Source organism: Glossina fuscipes, unplaced genomic scaffold, assembly GCF_014805625.2.
Source record: "Glossina fuscipes isolate IAEA_lab_2018 unplaced genomic scaffold, Yale_Gfus_2 0, whole genome shotgun sequence".
Classification (NCBI taxonomy): Eukaryota; Metazoa; Arthropoda; class Insecta; order Diptera; family Glossinidae; genus Glossina; species Glossina fuscipes.
The window spans coordinates 21,598,737-21,622,292 of NW_023998414.1; the positions used below are offsets into that span (position 1 = coordinate 21,598,737).

The 23,556-nt window shown below is 32.8% G+C and overlaps 1 protein-coding gene across 3 annotated transcripts in view; it reads right to left on the minus strand.

Annotated features, from left to right (window-relative positions):
• LOC119640734 (tyrosine-protein phosphatase 10D) overlaps positions 1–22,881 on the minus strand; it is a 131,219-nt gene extending 108,338 nt beyond the window's left edge. For all 3 annotated transcript variants that reach the window (XM_038038958.1, XM_038038951.1, XM_038038942.1), the window contains exon 1: positions 22,416–22,881. In XM_038038958.1, the coding sequence (XP_037894886.1) occupies positions 22,416–22,613 (198 nt within the window). In that variant the 5' untranslated portion in view covers positions 22,614–22,881. The remainder of the gene's footprint in view (positions 1–22,415) is intronic.
• Between the last annotated feature and the right edge of the window lie 675 nt (positions 22,882–23,556).

Below are 23,556 nucleotides of genomic sequence, written 5' to 3' on the forward strand. Positions count from 1 at the left end.
AAAAAAACAAAAATAACATCTAATACTGTATTCATGCTAAAATCAAGTTAACTTTCTCATTTCATTTTAGTATGTGATACATAAAAAAGCAAAAAAGAAGAAAAGAAAAAAAACAAAGCAAAAGGAAATAACAAAAAATATTGACAAAAAATGAAAGATTACAATGTCTCGCGTTCCAAATATATGCAAAAAAAAAAAAAAAAAAAAAAATAGGAAAAAAAACCTTTCCAACATTACTTACTTAATTCAAAAAAAAAAAAAAAAATAAAAATAAATAAAGTTCATACTCACGTCTGGTTGATCTTTACCTCTAGCGACATGTAGCAAAACTTAATTCTAGGTCTCGTTTTTTTTATAAATAATACAACGGTCAGTAATATCCGGGAATTTGTAAGAAAAAAATCATTTTTTTTTACAAAATTCTGTGGTACAGATTCAGTTCAACGCTTTTCTAACCCCTGCCAAGAACCTTAAAATATAATGACATACAAGTGTATTTTTTTTTATTTTTTATTTTAGTAAATGGTTCCGGCCACCTTTATGTAGAAATGATTTTTTGTAAATGACCGCCTCCGGACTTCTCCAAAAATTTAACTTTGAAACATCAAGTTTTAAGCACTTTTCAACGAAAAACTGCCCTAATTTCACCAACAATACGAATAATCTTTTGGTTTATTATTACAGTGAACTAGAGGAAAAAGTCCAATGAGCTTACATCGTATGATCTTAGTGGTCAGCTTAGCGCGTATTGGTGCGGATGTATACAATAACGCGAAGAAGTTAACGTGGACCCAGATTTTATTATAGCTCGTCTGTCTGTCTGAAGTCTGTCCATATACTTTAGTCGTCGACCCACAGATCACAATTTTTAAGATGATTTGATGAAATTTGATACACTAATCAGTTCGATCCTACGACGACCGCTATAAAAAATGGATTAGTTCGAAACATTTTTACGATCACTCCCTAAACAATCTCCATCTGGGAAATATCTTTATAGGTGACTGAAAGCCTTAAAGTTTGACATTTGATAAATAAAATCCTGAGTTTAATATGAAAATTAACTGATTTCAGTTCGTATACGAGCTATCGTGAATCGAAATTTAATTTTTGGAAATTTCTGACGAAAATCGATGAAGAATAATAAGATATATCGCAAGAAAGCTTAGTATTGTAATGTTGCACAAGGTTCGTTCGTGTGTTGCCCTTTTCTCCCACCCCCTTTCAAAAACATATTTTAATCGATATTAAGCATTTATATTCGGAAGAAGAAGTTTTTTGTAATCTTTGCGCGAAAATAAATAAGGCAGGGTATTTAATAGTCGGCTTTGTCCGATTATAACATTCTAATATGGTCGGTTTAGGTTTTTTACACTGACACCACCTTTCGTGCAAGAATATATTTACGAAAGGCAATGTAAGAAGGCTTACCCTCAAATGCATTACGAACGTGATTGTAAAGTGAGCTTTGCTTTTTTCAAATACAATTCGGAAACACATGCATTGGAAATTCAATTTCGAATCTCTACTTCAAGTCTTTACCTCGTAACAATATTGCAACAGGTGCCAACTCGCCACACAATTCTGAAAATCCGTATCATTACCGACGATATTTCGCATAGCCGACGCTGTAAACCTTATCGGGACGGGAACATTATAGAATAGAAATGTATCTAGCTTTCAGTTCTTCGTTTGCCCTCACAGCTTTCACAACTATAACAAGTAAAGAAACTATTTTTACCTGTGGCCGAGTATTTCATTCTCCCGCTGCCCGCGTTTTCTTAATATAAAAAACCAAAAAAAAAAAAAATGAAATTTCGTTATCCTTCAATATTTGATGGTCGCAAGCAATTTCTTTCATTGCTGTATGAATATTGTGCAGGTCACTCGTAGAATGTATGTGAAAATTATAATCGCTATATTTCTTGTGGGATCTGAGTAAGGGGTAAAAATTTGTCTTTGAAAACAAATGTATTTTATGTTATACGGCGGGCGTGGTCTTTGACTGATCGGGTCAATTTTTCAAATTATCTGCAGTAACTTCCATCGATATTTTGATTTTCACGACTAGAGGAACGTATGCCGTAGACATTATACAGCTGGACAAGCGGACATGTCTAACTTTGGATTACTTTCTTCCGCCATACTTCGGTGGGGGATATAAAAATTGATTTAGATGATTTGTCATTGCTGATGGGCGGTAGCTTGTTTTTCACTCTTTGCTTTTCTGTAACTTATTGACAGAGAAAAAATGCAAAGTCATTGCGTCGGTTAATATATATTCAGAAGTTCGCTTATCGCATATCTCGCTTAAATGAAAGCCCAAGTTGAAACTACTCAAGAAATTATATAACGAAATAATTTCAAAGAAATAAGCGAATGGAAAAGGTCTTATGGAGTTTTCTTCTTTGTGCTATTATGCCAAACATGGTAAACTCTTTGTAATTATGAATGTTAAAAATATTGCGGTAAATAGTCTTTTTTTTTTTTTTACATAGTTGTTACCAAAACGAAAAATTTTAATCCAGATATTTTTATCTATTTCTCCCATCTGCTCAAGAATGTCAAATAGTTTCAATTAAAGTGAGGCATATATAAAGTTTTACGATCTCTATGATATCAACGATAGACAAACTAGGCTTATTTTCCACCGTCGATGAGATGGTTTTATGGGCTTCTAATTTAATCTACCTTCTCTTGCTTTCTGCCTTCTTCTAGTATTTTGCTTTATATATAAATTTGGTTTTTAGCTTAAGCAAAAAAAAAAAAAAAAAAAAAAAATTACAATTTTTTAAGTTATGTGAATTGTGGGTGCATATTTTTGTAAACAACATATTAGCGAATGACCACATGTCATGGACGCATGCTGGTGTTAGCGAACTAAAGTAAAATTAAATTGATTTTAATCTAATCTGAAAACTCATATTGAGTACTTTGTCTTGCTGAGTGTATATTGTAAAACAAAAAGGGGTTGATTTGAAATGACATTATGCATGTGGTTGCGGTCAAAAATTAACTGTAAATTTATTTATGCTTAAACGTAAATTGAATGCTCCGAAAATAGTTATAAAATATTTAAAAAATTTTAATAAAAATTTTAGCAAAATTGTTTTTGTATGAAAATTATTAAAAAGAAAACAAGTAAAGGGATTATAGTGGTCCGTCGCCCATCATATAGTTATGCATTTCAACACTTTTCAAAGTCTTTAAGTGGCCCGATCCGAACGATTTTCAATAGTGTTCTCGAGCCTCGAGCCAACAGTACGTTAGTGGATCAAATTTCACCAGAATATCTCAAAAATTACGCCGTGTAGGGTGAGCGCATAAATGCAGACAGACAAACAGATCAGATAAGCTTACATCCGTTTTCAAAAGTAATTTTGAATCGATCGGCATAATGATAAATAAACTTTTTCCAAGTCTTTTTGGGTGAGGCATACATCCTTAAAAACTTAATATGCCCTTGCACCACAAGTGATGTAGGGTATAAAAATAGTTTATTTGAATGATCAGCTTGGTGAATTTTCAATATCAATAATCAATTATAGCGATCGCAAAAAAGGTATAACAAAATGTATTTCAGCATAACAACGCATGGCCACGTACTGTAATGAAAGGAACCTTTGTACAACCTTCCTCGCTCTGTCCACCAGACATTGCCTTTTCAGTTTACATAAGACTTCTTTTAGTCGAGAATTTATTATCTATCGCTAAGCACGGCTTCCTTTGCTATAACATATGTTGCATAAAAATGGACCCCGTGCAGGCAGCGAGTCAAAAACCCAGTGCCCTTCTTGATACGAAATTTTGTAAATTGCCCGCAAGATGGAGAAGCAAAAAAGGTAATAATAAACAATAGTTTAAATAAAAGACGTGATATCACATACGTTCACTCTTAAGAAAAATCTCGGCCAAAAGTAAGTCAAAATGTGAGATATGCTAGATCCGCTTGAATATCTTTTTCCTGGTTTTACCAGTTAATAATAATAATAATAATAATAATAATAATAAAACATGTATAACTAATCGATTAATACGAATATGTATAATTCATTATTCTTATGGGATATAGTATGATATGCATGTATGTGCGTAATACTTGCTATAGCAATTGCATATCGTAATTAAAATGTACCGAAAATAAAACGTCCGCTAGCAAAAAAATGTTTGCATAGGCAATGTTCTTGTTTTAGGACTGAACTGAATATTTTTTTACATTACTTTTATCCGCATATATCTAGTTAGAAAAAAAAAAAAAAAAAAAAAACAAAAAGAAAACAAAAATTTAAATCTCACATCAATTGTTTATGGCTAAGATACTATTACTGTTACAGATATGAACTGGTTTGTGTTTAGTGGCAAGGTAAACAAGTCTCTGCAAAGCAAAGCAGAAAAAAGAAAATAAAAAAAAATAAAAAAAAAAAAAAACAAAGGCACCAAAAGCACTAGTATAGCTCAGTGGTGCACAACCTTTTTCCCGAATATCTCAAATTTAAAGATCAATTTTTATTAAATTTATTATGGTCACAGTTGTTGCAAATTAAAAGAAGAAGAAGAAGAAGAAAAAAAATGTGCGCATCTTTGAAAAATATATACACATTCAAAGCTTCTTTGCAATGCAATTTAAACATGGCTGCGTTGGAACATATGTACATGATAAGGTATGTACGAGTTCGCATTGTTTGGTATGCTTATGGAATTCATTTACGGGCATATTTAACTGTTGAATATAAAACTGTGACTACGAAATGACAGACGCTCTAAAAAAAGAAACCTAAAGCCGCAAGCAATAAATAATAATAACGAAAGAAAAAAAGAGAAAGAAAGAACAAAAGAAGAACAAGAACGCAAATAAACCGTAAAGATGTTACAGTCGGCTTAGATCGAATCTTTTCAGATTTATCCCATATCTCTTTTAGTTGCGTACCATAAACGTAAACGATATAGTAGCTTTAAGTATTCTATTCTTGGATTGTCACCTACAAATCTAGGAATTGAATATTTCATTTATGTATAACTATGAGTTGTAAACCGGCCTATACAAGTTGAAAACCAAGTGCGATATTGATAAACCCTTATTGGGCATTGTAATCACAAAAGACACTTTTGTGGGTAAGTTGAGCAAACGGATCGAACTAAAGCAACACGACAGATTGTAAATACACAGGAATAGAATTCCCATAAAATGTTTATTAGATCTTTAATTATAATGCCACAGCGAAAATGTACAAGTTCGTAGAACAAGTCTAACTAGTTTATCATCCCAAACTTCCGCAAAATGTCTCAAATTCGCCGCTGGGTTAATACTGTGGCTATATTCCGCTATCTCTAATCGACACAATTGGCGACACAATTCAATTAAAGCTTTTATTTGATCAACATTGGACAGTAAGTGACCGAACAAAGCGAGATTGTTCGAAGGATAAAAGATATTCACAGGTATAGCCTTCTTTTCGTAAGCGACTTCTTAGACTTTTTGGAAGAATTTGTAACACATTTTCAGAAATAAATGGAAAAACACACACGTCTCTTTTCTCTTTCTACAATATACTATTGTGTTCAAAAAGTAAGGGGAAATTTTTTGACATTTCCTTTTTTCATTTTTTTACGTTCATACACAACTGTCATTAACATTTGACTTATCATCAGATCAGATAAAATTGTTCATAGCTGAACTAGTTGTACCTTAACGCTATGCAACAAATGACCATAACAACAGACTGTCAGTGTGAAGGCGGTTACGATAAAAGTGTATTTATTGACTACGGACGGTGAAGTGTTAAGAATAATAAAGAGAGAGAGAGAGAGAAAGAATGAAAGAAAACAAGAAAGAGATAGATAGATAAATATATAGATAGATAGACAGATAGATAGATAGATAGAGATAGATAGATAGATAGATAGATAGATAGATAGATAGATAGATAGATAGAGAGAGAGTAGTAATCATGGACTTGGCTATCGAATTTTCTTGTGATTTTCGTTACTATTTTGCAGCAAGTAAAGTGTAAAAAGTGTGGCTCGCTTTTTGACAATTGAAACAGAAGTTTCCCGGTACGGAAGGTTAGTTTCATGGTGCCGCGACGACGGACTAATGACAATAATTTTTAAACAGTCGGAGTTTTGATTTTTCCACATATATATATGTATATATATATATATATAACACATCTGAAAACACGTCTTCCTCGAAAAATGCCTCCTGTAACACCTGCGGATTTATATAACGTGGAACGAGTCCAGCGTGTTGTATGTGAGATTATTGTATGAATTTTTTAGTCTTTTCGTTGGAATATTAACAATCTCCTTAAAATAACATTTAAAAGAACAATGTCACCCAAATTCAACTTATCCTGGCGCAAATCGCTTCGATGTTTCGGTGCCAATTTTTAATATTCCTCTCATTATTATTATTATTATTATTAGTATTAATTTAGCCAGAGAATAAATTCTAAGACCACAATCTTAAAGCAGTAGCACACCTAAAACTATCGGCTTTTATTATAAACTGTAACGCGCTTGAGATTCGAAACCGCGACCGTTGAGAGCTGCTATTCGAGGCTCTTTGCCTACTCGGCCATTCAGGCGTATATTCCTTTAATTATTTTATTTATCACACTAGCGTGTGATTGAAACCATCATTAAATAGCTTACACCACTTCAATTAATATAGTTGTTTATATAACGACTTTTCAAAATAACGCTTGGCATGAGGAGTGCTCGAAAAAGTGGTCCGAGCCGAGGTGTATCAAATTTCATCAAAGTATCTGGACCTGTAGGTTGAACAAAAGACAAATAGACAGGCGACAAGCTTAGCTTAGACAAGCTAATAAAAGATAGGTCCTTTGGATCAGGTCCATCCATCCATTCTGGGAGCTGCATATATGCGCACAAACCTAATATTCCCTACTACCATAAGGGACATGGATTATTATAAACTCAATGGATGTTATTTTTGTGTTACCTATTTTGAACGGCATAACCCATACCATTGCAACGAAAATGCTACTTTACGGCATTAAGCCGTTGGTGAAATTTATCGAACTTTTAAAAAGAATCGTTACTGGATGCAAACAGCACTGTCTTAGGCTGAAACATCGGAATTGGTTTAAGTCGCCCTTAAATTACCGACTCTAAGATGCTGTTTGTTTGAAAGCGTTGCAACGAATGAATGAGACGGAAAATTTTAAATAACAAAATATGTCATACAAATTGAATCCGAGAGAAGTTGCTTCTAAGCTAGGAAATGAAAACTAAATCCATTACTATAATCCTAAAGGTAAGAAAATACAATAGAAGTGTGGCTACATCACATCCATAACTACATCAAAATCACTAGTAGACGCGAATTTATGTATCCCTAAGACATAATTTTAAAAGATCGTTCACCACCCATCACACTACTCACTTAATCTACTATACTATATTATTATAATTTACTCATGTTACTATAATCCTAAGAGTAAGAAAATACAATAGAAGTGTGGCCACATTGCATCTATATAACCACGCGAATTTATACAACTTTAAAGGATCCGCCACCCTCCCCCCTCACCACTCTTCTCCGCGAGGAATACACGACCCCAAGAGAACCTAAAGATAAGATGAAAATTTTAGTTAGCGCAAGAATTTGCTTTCGTGAAAATATTAGAAAAATCTAAAAATCGATTGAACGCCGTTTAGTAATCATGCAGTATGTATGTGTGTATGTATGTATGCCTTTGTATGTATCTCATATTTTTTAATTATTTTTTGTTTCGTTTAAAAAAAAAAAAAAAAAAATGCAAATTTCATTTTAAATTCATTAATGATTGGGGCGAACAGTCGTCGGGTCATCATCTCTGGTTCGATATTTCTTGCTCGTTTTGAGTTCGCTTACGTTTCAAAACTCAACAGTGTTGTTGTTTCGAAAACCTGCTTTCAAGTGTGGAATAAATGGAAACACAGACATTTTGTTGTTTATTTCTTTTAGCTTTTCGTTTTTTTATTGTTTTAACCGCAATTACACACAAAGTATTTTAAGATTTTAACGCGATCAATGTGCGAAATAAGTCACTGTTACGAGCGCGACAGAAAAAGTTTTATAAGATAATTAATGTCAACTCGTTATTATAGTGTTCGTATCATCGGTAAATACACTTTTGCTTTGTTTTCTTTCTTTCCTTCTTTCTTTCTTTCTCTTATTTCTCTTATTTCTCTTATTACTTTGCACTTTACTGGAGCAAAAACGAATTTTCACTTCCGAGATCGCTTTTTTATTTAGTTTGACAGTAGTAACATTACGTCACATTTCAATTGAAATTTATTAACAGACCGTTTTTCACTTTGCTTCCATGCTTTTTTCCTTTCTTTTTGCTAAATTAAATGTTTGCCTCTATATATATATATATATATGTATGTTGGGTTGATTTCTTTTTTTCTCTTGTTTTGATTACAGGATATTAACCCTTGACTTTTATTGGAAAAATTTCATCTGTGCATCGTCACTATTTATGTATTTGTATGCCGTCTCATTACGTCTATTCTTTTGCTTTATTACTGTTCTTGTTGTTTTTGTTGCTACAGTAGTAGCAGCAGCAGCAGCAGCAGCAGCAGCAGCAGCAACAGCAGTAGTAGCGCGCATAGCAATGCATCTGCCAAGTACATGTCTGACAACACAGACTTTCTGGCCGATTGACTAACAAACACACACATAAACACAGTGAGTGACAGAGATTGTATTCTATGTGGATACTCACTGTCAGGAGTTCTATTAATTTATTTAATTCACATGCAACTACCAAAATAAGTACGCGTTATGGACAACACGTGCAATATACATAACACACATATATATATATATATACAAACCGGATATTATGCGAGTGATAATAAGTCCGTTTATGTCAAAATCGAAATATTTCATTTTTAATTTCTGAAATCTGTTCAATTTTACGTATATATATACAAAAATATCCTTAACTGCCTTTACCATTGCGTAGATTGGAAAATTTCTGTCTGGAACTCAAAAAACAAAACAATAACAACAACGACGAAAAAGTAGGCGAAAACTACTGACAAGCACAACCAATTCGTGAAAACTTCATTAACGCTTTGAATGAGGAAGGAAGAATTCCAGAAAGGGGGAGGGGGGGTTGCCCATGTTTACAATTTAAAAAAGTCATCTCTCAAGCGAGTTACGAGTTCATTTTTTAGCCTTTGGTTGTGATATGCAATAAATCTGGTTTACCTTCATCGCATACTAAAAGCAAATGCTCAGCAGATAAGATATGTCTTAAAATGCATAAATGAACCTACTCGTTTGCTTTCTTTGTGATACAAAGACGTTGTAATTCAGTCAATTTTTATTACTTGCTTTTCTTGCATGCATTCGTTTATTTGTATTTATTTATATAGTTTTCGTTTCTTTTTGCACCCGCCGCCGCTATAAAATTTCATGTTATGTCGTTGCTATCAGGCCGCTTGTGGCTAAGAGACAAAGGCGGAGTGAGTGTTTTCTGGAAGATATGATTATACCCCCGTCTAAAACCGTAAATATGCATTTGAATAAATATTTTGCCATTTATTTCCGGTTCAAAGTTCGTCAAATATGTATGTATGTCTGATGATCAATATGAATCATTTAAGATCATCCATCTGTCATCTGTCTTTGTTAGGATTTTTTAGATCGTTCAATTCTCTAATCTCCCAATATTGTTGAACAAATTTGAAAAAAAAGAGCGTAAGAGTCTAGAGAGAAATCCTAGTCTTGCTTACAGGTGCAGGAACAATTTTGCAGAAAAAAAAAATATTAAAATTTCAATGCATAGGTCATTATTCAATAGATTCGTAGAAGAGCATGCAGATGTAAGATCGCTACTGACCATTTCGTTCAATTGATTTTTAGATAGCATCAATCCTCAGGGCATTCCGACCGTTAGTTTAAAAGTCGCCGACCCGAGATTATTGAATGATGTGTCATTCGTCGACAGTTCATTATATTAATTCTTTCTCCTTCCCTTTCAATTTTTCTTATTGACACGCCTACAATTATATAATAAAAAAAAAAAAATAATACATATATCTATATACATATATACATTCATTTGCCATTTAAAGGTATCAAAGATTCGTTCAATGCCGTATATAGCTTTGCGTTTTTTTTCTTGTTTATCTTTAGAGTGCAATTATTTGCTTTTTATGTTACGCTGGTGTTACTTAAGACTATGCAGGATGTAAAATGCATTCAATTTACATTTATATGGCCACCAAAAGCATTAAGTGTTATGTGATTTTAATGAAACTCCAGCAAGTCTATTTAAGTTTTAATGGGGTGCGAATAGCGTAAGCTTTGCTTAAGCGTATTGAGTTATACTAATTTGAACATAGTGTTTGCCAAACAAAGAAAAAAAAAAATGTTATGGAATTTCCTTATTAATTTATTAGTTAATTATGGCTCTTAGCTCCATCTGTTTTGGGGAATTCTGAATCAATCGCGGGTGCCTTTGAAACGGTATGGATTTCTCTTTTATTCTTAGATGAATTTTACAATTTAATTTTAAAATGTTATAGAAAGTAATTAATAAATTATGACTTTTAACTTAACTCTTAATTATGTTTATTCGTATTTAAGATTGTTATTGCTTTGAAATTATTAAACAAGAAAATATTGAAAAATTCAATCGGAACTTGATTACCTCAAACTAAGGTTACTATGGTAATTTTTTTAAAAATAGTCTAACAGTAAAACTTACGAACACGAGGAACACAAGAACTCACGTAATAACGTAATTAATGTCAGATTCTAAATAAAGTTTACGGTACTGTCTTTTTTAAAACTTCAAATTGCCGTTTTTGCATGCTCATAACATATAATAAGACACAAAAAGCTTAATAAGATGACGAACGCAATTAAAATGAGATTTCGAATCGATCATATTACATGTATTTATTTGTTGTTGGGCTGCAATTTGATCGCATTTCGAATTAAATGCATAAGCAAAATTTGTTTTGCATATTCTATCACTCAATAAGTCTCCGGTCTGACATATATATGTGCAAAAGCACAGACCCATATGATTTCTGGAGTAAAGTGTTAGCCTTCAGTAGCGGACTTTTTGAGTGACTGAGAGCCTGATAATAACTTCACAGTCAACCCAAGCTTCCATAGTCCTATGCCTAACGCGAAATTTGTAAAGGATTTAGTAATAATATCTCTCTCTGGGCTGCTCGCTTTTTAAAATTCTGAAAGAGAGATAAAATTTTAGATAAGAACTTTGACACACGGCCCATATACTCATAGCTTGATTCTCGAGATTAAGTTCAATGTAATCCCTCTATGCGTGTGCACTTGCAGTGACAGAAAATGAAGCGCTCTAGAGTGAAAAATATTAACTTGATAAATATTACAAATATTGGTGTGATATTTAATACGAATATTAGGTATAGGCTGGTAAACTATGGAAACTGAACGAAATGAGTTATAGCTACAAGCTTAAATAAAAACTTCAGATTAGTCATAATCTCGTCAACTCACGATAATATAATCATGAAATTTGTTATTAGTGACGAGTATATTCGTCATGGAGAAATGGTAATAATTTTTGTGTTGTGACGATTGTATACTCATCTATATAATCGAGTGTAATCAAATTTTTGCGACACCGTTTAAGTGGACATTTTTCAAAGAGCAATAAATCAGTAAATCAGGGATTAAAGATATATTCCGCTTTCTTGAACATATTCTCATAGCAAGTTTCATTTAATATTTTTACGTAAATTATCGACATCAATGGATTCGGTTTAAACTGAATATAATATCGCTTTCTTGTTCTTCTTCTTGTTGGAAAATTATTAAAACATCTATGTATCGCGTAATTTTATTTTAATTTGCTAGTAAAATGGGTAATTTACGATGCAATAAAATTTAATTTTACTTAAAAAAAAAAAAAGAGGCGAAACAACAGCGTTATCGGTTAAGGAACCTGTTACATATCAGAGTTTCGCATATTTAAAAGAAGAAAGAAAGAAAACTTACTTTGTGTTTATTGTCATTTATTCTTATATTCTTTTACTTAACATATATACGCTTTTTATACATGTGCGCAATAAGCGTACGATTTCGTATATTGTTGAGGTATTAGGACGAATGATGAACTGAATCTGAAAATATATCCACTACTTCCGTTAAGCAATAATTGAATAGAATTTTCGATATTTATATGTTTGTCTGCGGAAATGTCAAATACTGCCGGTATTTCAGGTTTTTTTCATTATTGTTATTGTTATTGTTTAATTTAATTAAATTTATAAAATATATGAGTTAAACATAACATGTATATATATATAATATATATAATGAAAAATATTTTAAAAATAATTATTTTCTTTTTTATTTGCTGTACGAGTTACTTTAGCAGCTCCTCAAAAGCGTGTCGTTTATCTTACTCTATATTTTATATTAATATCTTCCGTGTATGATACTTAAGTTTGCCAACAAGTCTACCATTCAATTAGTCTTTGAGACTATTTATTAAAATTTTTATCAATCCTACAGAACATGCACAAGTAGCCGTAGTTTGTGTTTGTGTAAAAATAATCTTTTGCAAAATGTAATGGATTGGAGAACTCGTGAAAAGATTCATAGGCTCTTTGTTAGTATTTTAAATAGGGAATTAAAATAGTATTAGGGAGTTAAGTGCGTTAGGGAGTAAGGACGTACAGGCTTGCATGTTTTTCCATCAGTCAGTGTTCGTGGATTCAAATCTCAGACGCCTCCAGAGTTGAGTCGTAATACATACCGATTGGACTTACACCCGCTAGAGATTGTGGCCACCATCTCTCTACCTTCTTCTCTTTCTTCACTTCTTTTTGACTTTAACTTAGTTCCCATCAACATACAAAACGATCATCGACTTGACTATATAGACGCTAGAATTACTTATGCTATTTTTATATATTTAGTACAACTTCTAAATATACTGAATATGTTCTGCATTTTTGGTTTTGGTTTCAACACAAAATCGGTTAAGGGAAATCCACAGTTTGTGTAGAGGAAGGTTAGCATTGCCTTAGGGCGTAAATCGTTGGCTTTTTTTTGTTTTTTTGTTTTTGTTTCTTCTAGTTTTCACAAACGCAAACAAATCATTTAATAAAAAGTTATTTTCACGCCGCTATTTTAAGGTTTTCTTTCTATCTTTTTTGTATTTATTTATTTATTTATTTTTATATACTGACGGAAGTTGTTGCTGTTCTTGCTGTAAAGAGTTATTTGCTGTGCCGACAAAAACGTGACCAAATATAAATAATTTATTTGTGCATTCAAAGAGACTTAAACATATTAAAAAGTTATATTTACTGGAAATTAAATCTTGGATACATTTATCACTTAAAACACGTTGGTCGGTCGGTTGGTTGGTTGGTTGGTTCGCTCTATTGCGGGAATAAAAACCAACTGAATGTTATTATTATTATTATTATTATTTTTTTTTTTTTCTTTTTTTTTTGTGAATACCGGATATAGATATGGAATCCACAACTAGATGCCGTTAGTCAAAGTCATAATATAATGAATACTTCATGTTCTCAAAGTTCATTTGCATCCATATCCACCTTCAACCTTTGCAAAGTTATCAACGGTGCTTGTACAAAACGCTCTGCCACAACTGCCATATGTATTAAAATTTCAACTGGTGTTCTTGTCACAGTCGCGATGATAAAATTGTTATAAAAAAAAACGCTTAGTTAATTTACAACTGAAAAACACAATCGATTTGGCCATCTCTGTCCGTCTGTGTGGTATTTGTTGTTGGTACTTTCCTGGTCGCAAAAAGGAAGATATCAGTTTGAAATTTGGCGAAACGCGCAAAAATGGATTAAAATCGACCATGCCCAAACATATTTACAAGCGCTTATATGATCTTTTTTTGACTTTTTCAAGGTTTAATGCCTATTTATCCTAGATATTGCGACGAACCAAAGTCGTACTTCGTTTTGGCCTCACAGCTTCTTCATCTCTGAAAGGTAGTGCTAAAGTAAGTTAGGCTAAGAGAGTTAGGATTAAGCAAAGAGAAATTAGAGCAAAGAGGAATCAGAAGAAGTTGAGAGTAATTACTTTAAGCCAAGGTTTAGTCAGGTTTGTCAGTGCTAGAGTCAATTAGAGAAAGGGAGTTGGTCGCGTTGTCAGTTAAAGAATAGACGTTTCGGTCTGATTGGTGCGGAAAAATGAACTTATCTTTGAAATAGAAAAGAGGAGAAAATTGTAAATGTCAACGGAGAAATACCTGGAATATATTTTTCAAGAGCAACAATATTTTAAAGAAATATAAAAAAATTTTATATAAATTCAAATTGAGATAATAAAGCCATTAATTAAATCTGTTTGAATAAGTTTCATCAAAGGCAAAAGAAAACCGCAAGAATTTTACTTCTCTGCAGCGATGACCATCAGGCAAACAGAAACGTAGAAAAAATAAAGATAAACGGGCAATTTTTTGTAAAACAAATCCTGGAGCCCCTGAGCTGCCCCAGCACCAGGTTTGGGAAAAAAATAGCCCTCACAATATATTACCTGCCTGGAAATGGATTAATTCTAAAATGAATATGAGAGATACCGCGCAATTTTGTCTTAGTAATATCAGCGATATAGGTATCAAATAAAAGCACCTGGAGAGTAGAATGCGAGAAGTATATCGGCGGATACGCGATATTCGGCTTCCGCCGAATATAACTTGTTATTTGTTTGTGTACTTGACGAGTCACTCAAGGGAGGTCACCTGTACGATCAAGTACGTTCGTGGTGAGAAATGCCTTATTTTGAGTCACGCGGCTCAGTACAAATGCTCTTGAAAATTTTCAACCTAACCCGTATTTAATTGACTTAATAATAGCAGTTTTTCGGAGAATTCATTTTTCAAGTATATATATGCGAAGAGGCGATGTCCCATTCACATGAAAATAAAATTTTACCATTTTTTGTAATGCGTAGATCGTTTGAGTTATAGTAATAATCGTCGGCGAGAATTTATTTGACAATGAACAGATCTGGTTTCTATCAGCTTAACAGATGCAGCGCGATAACATTTTTGTCACGTCCCGCATAGTACGCGTAGAAATTTTTATGCTTTTATTTATATCAAGATATGAATGCGTTACTATGATCTAAAGCCATTTAAAATCGCGGTTTGCTAATAAAAAATAGAAATAAAAACCTATATATATTTCTTAGCTTAAAAAAAAAAAAATAAAAAGTAAAAAATTCAATCATGAAGCCATTAATTCTTGCTTTCTACGCTTGACATGTTTTCGCATTAATTTCCATCTCAATTTTGCTTTTAATCGATATAACCACTTTTCAAATTTTTACGCCTTATCTGGCAGTGACAAGATCGTGGCTTCGACTAATAATAAATAGAATCGTTTTTTTTTTTTTTTTTTTTTTTTTTTTTACTGGAAATATTTTGTACTCGATTCAACCTTTTATACATTTATGTATTACAATTAAATTTTGCAGAAAAATCCTACAATGTTGAAACAAAGGCTTTTACATTCATCACGGAACACTGGGTATATATATTACTTTTGTGATTCTGTTTATAACATCAAGATAGGATTAATTAGCATGTTATGGAATATATATTAAAAAAATTTATATTTTTTCTTGATCCAGTGAGATTAGTGAAGTGCAATGTGAAAATTATATTAAAAACCAGAACAAGACATGTATGCAGTGCCCAGTAGCATTAAAGTTGTTGTTAAGCAATTTTTTACACTTATCAGTAATGATGGCTATATACCAGATTCACACTTTATGTACGTCCATGCATCCTCACGCAAACACAAACACACGCACACACGCATACACATATACATTATACATATACACACACGATATATATGTATATACCTATAAAAGTCCATCTCGAGTAATATAAAAACGGTTTCGGAATTGTTTTACTTCAATATATATATATATATAAAATATATAAAATATATATAAAATATATACATATGGATATGGATATGTACCTGTGTGTGTGCGTATACATGTGGATAAGTATATTTCGTTTTTCTTAATTACAAGAACATCTGCTTCCAAAATGTTTATTTTTAGTGAGCCGATTCCATTTTAAGTTGGAATTTTCCAGTGATTTTCATAAGCAGGATCTGTATAATATATTAGTATTTATTTTGAACGTACTTGAAGGCCATCATAAAAGCCGAAATATTAAGAAGAAGAAAAACAACGTGTCTTTTCATCGCAAGACGTGAGACAATGGATTACATATTTGCACAAAGCATGACAAAGGTGAAGAAATTAATGGTGAAGAATTAAAAAGATGCGCTTTTTCTCAGTTGATTTTCGTTGATAAACCTGCGGAAGCATTTCCAAGAATAGCGATTTAAAAATTACGTGATGCCATCGAAATTAAGGGGTATTTTCAACGGCTGAAGGGCTGATAATAATTTTGCAAGAATTACTCTTGTTTGAATTGGATTTAAGTTATGATTACAATTTTTTCTATATTAGAATGAAAAGTCAGAGCAAATTGCAATTATGACGAGTAAAAATATTATATTCAGCTAAGACCGAATCCTTTGAACCCATCATCGTTAGCCTAAAAGAGATGAAAAAATTCGGTGGGCGTGGATGATCTATTGCAGTTCATGAGTACCGAGACGAAAATACGAAAAGTAACCCGGTTTGTAATATTTTCACATTTTTTTGCCAACTTTTGAAGACGATATCAGGAATGTTTGCCCCACATACTACATGGTTCGGCAGATGGACACATGGATAGACGAACATGCTTAAGTTGATTCAGAAATTGATGCTAATTAGATATATATATGCTTTATGGGACCTTTGAAGCTTCCCCCTTGATGTTGCAAACACCCTTCGCCTTTCATTCTTCTGATATTCAGAAAATCTTCATTTAAGTGTAAGATGAATGCAATATATGTATATACATAAATTGTGATACAAAATGCTATGTGAAAGTTTAGATCTGTAAGCGAATAATTATTCAAAATTATTCTCAAGTTTTATTTTTATACAATTCATTAATAAATAATTAAAAAACTAGGAACAAGTTTTATTTTTCTATACAAAAAAAAAATATATATATATTTTTTTTTTTATTTACTAAAATTAGGTCAACTTTAATTGTTTGCTTTTTCTTTTCATTATAAATGATGACTCAACTTTTAAATTATTAAACAATCTAAAAAAGAAAAAAAAAAAAAATTGCAAATTTTTTAACCATATCTGCGTTACGGCTCGTCGGTTGGTGGGTGAGAGAGGAGCAGAATAAATTTGACGATTAAAAGTGCACATCCACGAAATTTCCCACAGTATCTATTTATTTAGATTCGTTTACAATCAACAATGTCATTGTTTCCCAAAAAGCCGAAGAAACAAGAGGCTATCATGTAGCAATGCAGAACTAATAATACAGCTTTCTTTGCTTTGATGCCAACTGACTGGAGGCCAAAAAAAATTCCTTAAATAAAAACAGAAAAAAAAAAGAAAAAAAAATTTTTTGTTTAAACTTGCCAAAAACCTTTCGACAATGTCAAAATAATGATATCAATGAGTGACACAAATTTTTGCCAGATATATAAAAAGTAAGTAGTTTGTATTTATCCCAAAGTTCGAATTTTAGATACCCACCGTCGTTTGCTTTTAGTCTATTTTTATTCAAAGCTTTCAACATTCAATACATTTTAATAAATTTTTAAAACAAATTTCATATCGACACTTGACATTTTTTGTGGTTATGTTCTTTTACATAATATTCTGAAATCAATATCAACGTTTTGACTTGTCAAATTATTTAAATTTTTTATCAAAATTCACTTTTAATTGCGGATATTCTGCGTGCATTCGACTCGTGTAAAAAAATCGAAATCGTGTAAAAAAAACTTGAGTTGACTTACATACTTTTGAATGCTCTCATGGCTAACAGCATACAATGGGCAATATTGGCATTTTATTACGATAAAGCGAGAGTTTAAATGATAACACGAAATTTTCAATTCAAAATTTTACTAAGGAACATTAACAATAGAAAAACAATCTTTCACTGTTTTAGCAATAAATAATATATTAAGCGCTGTTGTAGCTATAAACAGTATGACGATAATTGCGAATTTATTTTTGTTTTTTGTGACATTTTAAATAGTTCAATATTTCGGAGATTAGTTTATAATTGATTTTGTGTAAAATTTTCGGCATATATGCATAGAAGGATACTTTTTACTCAAGAATTTCAGCCGCGTCGTCAAAAATCATTTTCGATTAAGATTTCAAGTTTTGTCTCAAAGCGTTTATTAAAAAGTAAAATTGCTAATAGTTAAGTTAATGCTAGTGGTATTCATGCTAACTAGAATTGACGTTCTCTCATATATGATTTTAAGAATGAATTGCAAACACATACCTTAGAATCTAGTAAAGGGTTGAGCTGTTAATCCTAAATGAACCACGTTGAGCCTGTTGCGGTTCGTTCGAACTTGGAATCTTTTAAACATGTAGCCCGATTAGGATTGAAAGAGGTAACCCTAAGCCATTACGTAGAAAGAATACAACCAGGGCAACAGTGCCGTAAGCATGTGGACACTTCCATCCGTGTGATTATGTGATTACGATGAACATTTGTGCAAATTTTGAATCAATATCTTACAATTCACTAATTTGCCCAATTTTTAAATTATGATTCAAAAGTATTTATGGACAGACCGCGCTTATTTTTAAATACACAATTTGTATCTTTTTATACTGCATTTTGTCACTTTTGTAGATCTATCAGTGTTTTGCGAATGGATGCTTTGACGGAGTAGGCTATCAGAATCGGCTAAGAATCTTAGGCTAATCAAGGATATATATACTTTACCGTCTGTATGATGGAAATTTGTAGGCGCTACACGTAGATTTCCAAAACAGGTATATCTCTGCGTTTATCTGGTAAGTACGACAGCATTATAAACTTTTTCTTTTTTTTTTGGTCCAATTGTTTGGCAATGGTTTATTTTTTTATGGGTGAGAAAACGGTCGGTCGTCCGTAAGTAATTTGGTAATTCTGACTTTTACACCAATGATCCTCAATAGACATTTCAATGTAAACGGATTAAAACGGATATAACTGATCATGTCCGCTTTGTATATAAATAAATCAATTGCAAAATGAATTCGATAAAAAAATAGAAAATTTATTTTTTATCATTCTCTAGTATTCAGCTTTATCGTATTTATTTTAACAAAACATTTTGCAGTTTCTTCCTATGAGCGTATTAAAAGTTCACTCGATCCCTTTACTTACTTCAGTGTAAGACATGTCCCGAATGTCAGGCAATAGATTTCCTGGAGAGAACCACCATACAAAGTTTGAGAAATTTACTAAAGTGAGTGTACGCAAGAGATCGTCAGACTTAACTGTATTATTAGGTCGTGTCATAAATTGCTTCCGATGCGGTTAGGTAGAATCTATTGTTCGTATTTACCCGCAAGCGAGTTTTTGTGTTCACTATATATAGATGAGGACTCAGCTAGTCTTCTGGCAACCGGTTTATCTGGTGCATGTCACGTTCAACTGTTTTTCTTAACCTCTGAAATGGAGAGTCAAGAAGTGCATATTCGACATGTAATTCTTTGGGAATTTAAACAAGGCAATAAGGCTAAGGCGACAGCTGAAAAACTATGCCAATCAACAGAAGGTGTGGTAGAGAGGTTAAATACCTCATAACCAACTGTTAAATTAAAACAAATTTTGTTATTCAATGCAAACAAGATAAAGGTCTGATAAAAAAGCGAAAGCTACTTATCACTCGACCTAATAGACTCCGTTTGATGGATCTAGAAATGTAACAACACAGCAGTGACTATCTTTTGATGTCTTTGGAATGATTTCTACGAGTCCGCGACATTGTCCAACGATTTTAAGAAATTTGAAGCGATATAAATGGCATCGCTTTGTATGTATACAATGGTGTGTTTATAACGACCAACAGCTGAAAAACGATATACAGTTTTCTCTTTCGTATGTTTCGTTGTTCGGTGTACAGAGCTATTGCACTGTCGAGCTTTATAGACAATGCTTTTAAGAACTGTCTTCTTATTTCAACTAAGTTTGGTGGTAAGTCCGAGTTTTTAGTCAGTGAAATTTCTGTATTGTAATTGTAAGAACAACTTCCAAGGAGCTTAGATAAGGAAGGATTTAGAAGATTCATTTCGAAAATTTGTCAATGTAGTCTTCCAGAGAATCCATTGGAGACTGTCAAGTTCACACGTGCAATGGTTTGGTTAAACCGGCCGTGTTGATTCGACTTTCTTTTCTTTCACATCGATTAGTTCGTAGTTGATTCACAAATAAGTTTTTTCAAAAATCGTTCGCGACGATTTATTTATTCTCAGCATCTCTTAGTGCAATGTTCTTTACATTGTATTCTCCACATAATAAAAAGTTCTATGCGCCATGTTGAACGATATTGAATTGTATGCATAATTTTATCATCGATTTTTTACGTGATCTACAAAAGAGAGAGCTCGGCTTTTGCCGACCTCTGTGAAGGTGGCTGGTAAATGTCTGTGCTACTAAAATTCGTATTTATGTTTATGCGATTCTTTTTTTTTGGCGAAAATCGGATTTTAACCCTTAATTATTTGCCTTAACCAATGTCAACTATTTAACAAAGGTCTGTTAATGCCATTGCTATCTAAATTCGAATCTATCTTCACACTCTTACCTTCTTCTTCATCTACTTGTTTTTGTATGCATGTCAAAACGATATCTGACTACTCTTGGCTGACCGATTACGTAGAAGCATCTAATATTTAAATGCACGCTCGTATGCTGTAGACAAAAACTTTAAGAAACCCTGTGCATTTGGCTTCGGTACATACATGTTCATTCAGTTCTGTAATTGGTCGTTTATTTGTTCTTATTTGGTTTTAATTGCTTAACAATTGCAAAATGCGTTAAAATCGCATTTAGGCTCAACTCACTCAATGATTGTCAAATATTACAAACAACACACAGTTACAATTGCAATAACGACGTCAATTGAAGCCACAATTATTAGCAAATTGATGCGTTAAGACGGCACTTTTCGTTTTACTGCGTTACGATATAGAATATTTCAAATTAGAGGAGGCACGAGGTAAAATGATATGGATATTAGGTATTAGGGATTGAAGTTTGCTTTAATTTTATAGAAATAAAGTCGTTCCGCTGAAACTGCTTCATAAAACATATCTGACGTCGTCATTTAACCTAGATAACCTAGATATTGATATAAGTTTCAGTTGTTCACTAAATATCGTTCAGTGTATATCAGAGTATAAAGAGGTGGACCTTATTTACGGAAAGCGTTTTTCTGTGGTTTTAACTGTAAATAAAAATTCACGCGGCGTCGGGAGGACGCATGCAGTATTCGATTATAAATTTTTGAAAATATGAAAATCTTTGTCCATTTGTGCGTAGCTATCAGATAGTCAAGTAGACAAGATGTTCGACGATCAAGTCGAAAAACCCGGACTCAATTCTCTATCCAATCTATGCTCATGCCACAGATCTTTTTTCACTGACCATCACGTTGATTACCCCGGCAACGGGGCTTCTTTCCTTGGAGAGTCATTGAGAGTGTCAGAGGTCGTCCACTCGCAGACTTCCTCACCGGGTAGTCAGCTTCAGTGTAACCCCAGGATATAACCATATAATTATGGAGAAAGCTAAAGATTTCGGAGTGTGATTAGGTGTCTGGCGTATGCTGGGCTGATATGTGTTCCTTGCACAATAATACGGACGGGGAAAGTAGTTTGGTGGCTTCCCAGGAACTATGGATAATCCGAATCCGAAAGGATTTTCATAATAAAATTATGGATCCGAGAGGTCAGGTTGCCCGCTCACTCAATATCACACGCACCTACTTAGGCGGGTAGGGGTCGCTGCCTCGTTCAACACGGGCTTAAGTATTAGTGCCTACCAGGATCCCTCGGGCTATAGCTTGCACTTGTATATACCATGCGAGATGCTTTGGGGGAAGTGGGCGTACACAAGCCGGACTGCTTGGGTGCAGTCTTTCGTGGAGTGCTCGTGGTGACTGTGGTCTACCTAATTGCGGGGCATTAAATACAGGTCTCTACCGTACTCAAACTTTCATTTCTGGCACTTTACTCTTGGACTAGACCCTCTCTCCTGCAGTATTGTCTTGCAAGGTTGGGGTGTACCCTAATCGTCTGATTAAGGCGTCACGCCAGGCGCAGACGTTAACACTAAAGAATTTATCTGACCATCACATGGTAATAAACATATAGGAGAAACTCTCTCAATGGGGCTTATAAGATAAATATATATATATATATATATATATATATATATATATATGCAAGTACATGTTTATATGTAGGTATGCATATGCAGATGTATTGAATTATCACTCACCTGTAAACATAAAAACTGTATTAATATTAATCCAAAGAGTAGATAACGTTGCTTTCGTAGACTTTGCTTAAAGTGTGGTATCCGTATAGCCGATGTTGTAGACGAGGGTACCATGGAGGAATATTGGATTGTATTGTCGGCGGTAATGTTGTTCTTATTGGTTTTGGTGGTGGGGTTGAAATTCCGAAATGCATACATTTCGTTGTTGTGATTGCGCCTGGTTATTAAATTTAAAATCTCTAATTTCAATGACTTTAATTATTATCTTATACTATTTTATATTTCCCTTTCTTTCCTTTTGTAAAGAGGAGTTACGGAAATTTTTTCATTAAATAAAAAAAAAAAAAAAGAAAAATTGTGCGTAATTTTTTCGAGGAAGATTTTAAGTGTTTAATAGAAAATTGGTCGTTGAATTGGACATTTTTTTGAGAAATGCGTTCTTTTACATAAAATGTTTATTAAATGTAATTTAATTGCTTTAGTGATATGTTATCATTTTTTATTATAATATCAATTTTTTTTTTTTTTTTCTTTCTTAAATCAACTTTTCTAGATGATAAATAAAATAAAATTAATTGAATAAAATTGTATTAATTTATTTACTTTTTATTTACTTTGTTTTTTTTTTTTTTTTTTTTTTTTTTTTTTACATTACTTTGTTATTTATGTTACACATTCATTAACGCGCTGTACGTTCATTTTAATTAACTAAAGCCACGGATTAAGCTTGAAAGTGATATTAAGTTATAAACATAAATAAATAATCAAAACATACTCAAAACTTGTTTTGTTACGGCATGCGCGGGTGAAAAGGAAATATGAAAAAAAAAGAGAGAGAGAGAGAGAGAGAGATAGAGTGATAGTGGGAAGGGGAGAGTAAAAGCGAGAGAAAGAGCGAGCGGGAGTTGCATTTCATATTTATATTCAGGCTGTGTAAGCCTGAGTTGCCAACACTTTTCAATATCATTTAGTCAAGATAACGTGACAAAGTATTTTGAAGAAGATTTTATGTAAGCCAAGTGCCCCAAGAACACTAACAAATTACCATTTCTTCAAGTTTTCTTGGACTTGATTATTGGTTTTCGCAAAGCATAGCTCTTAGAGTTTAAAGCGATCACATCCATTGATCAAGCGCAGTTTG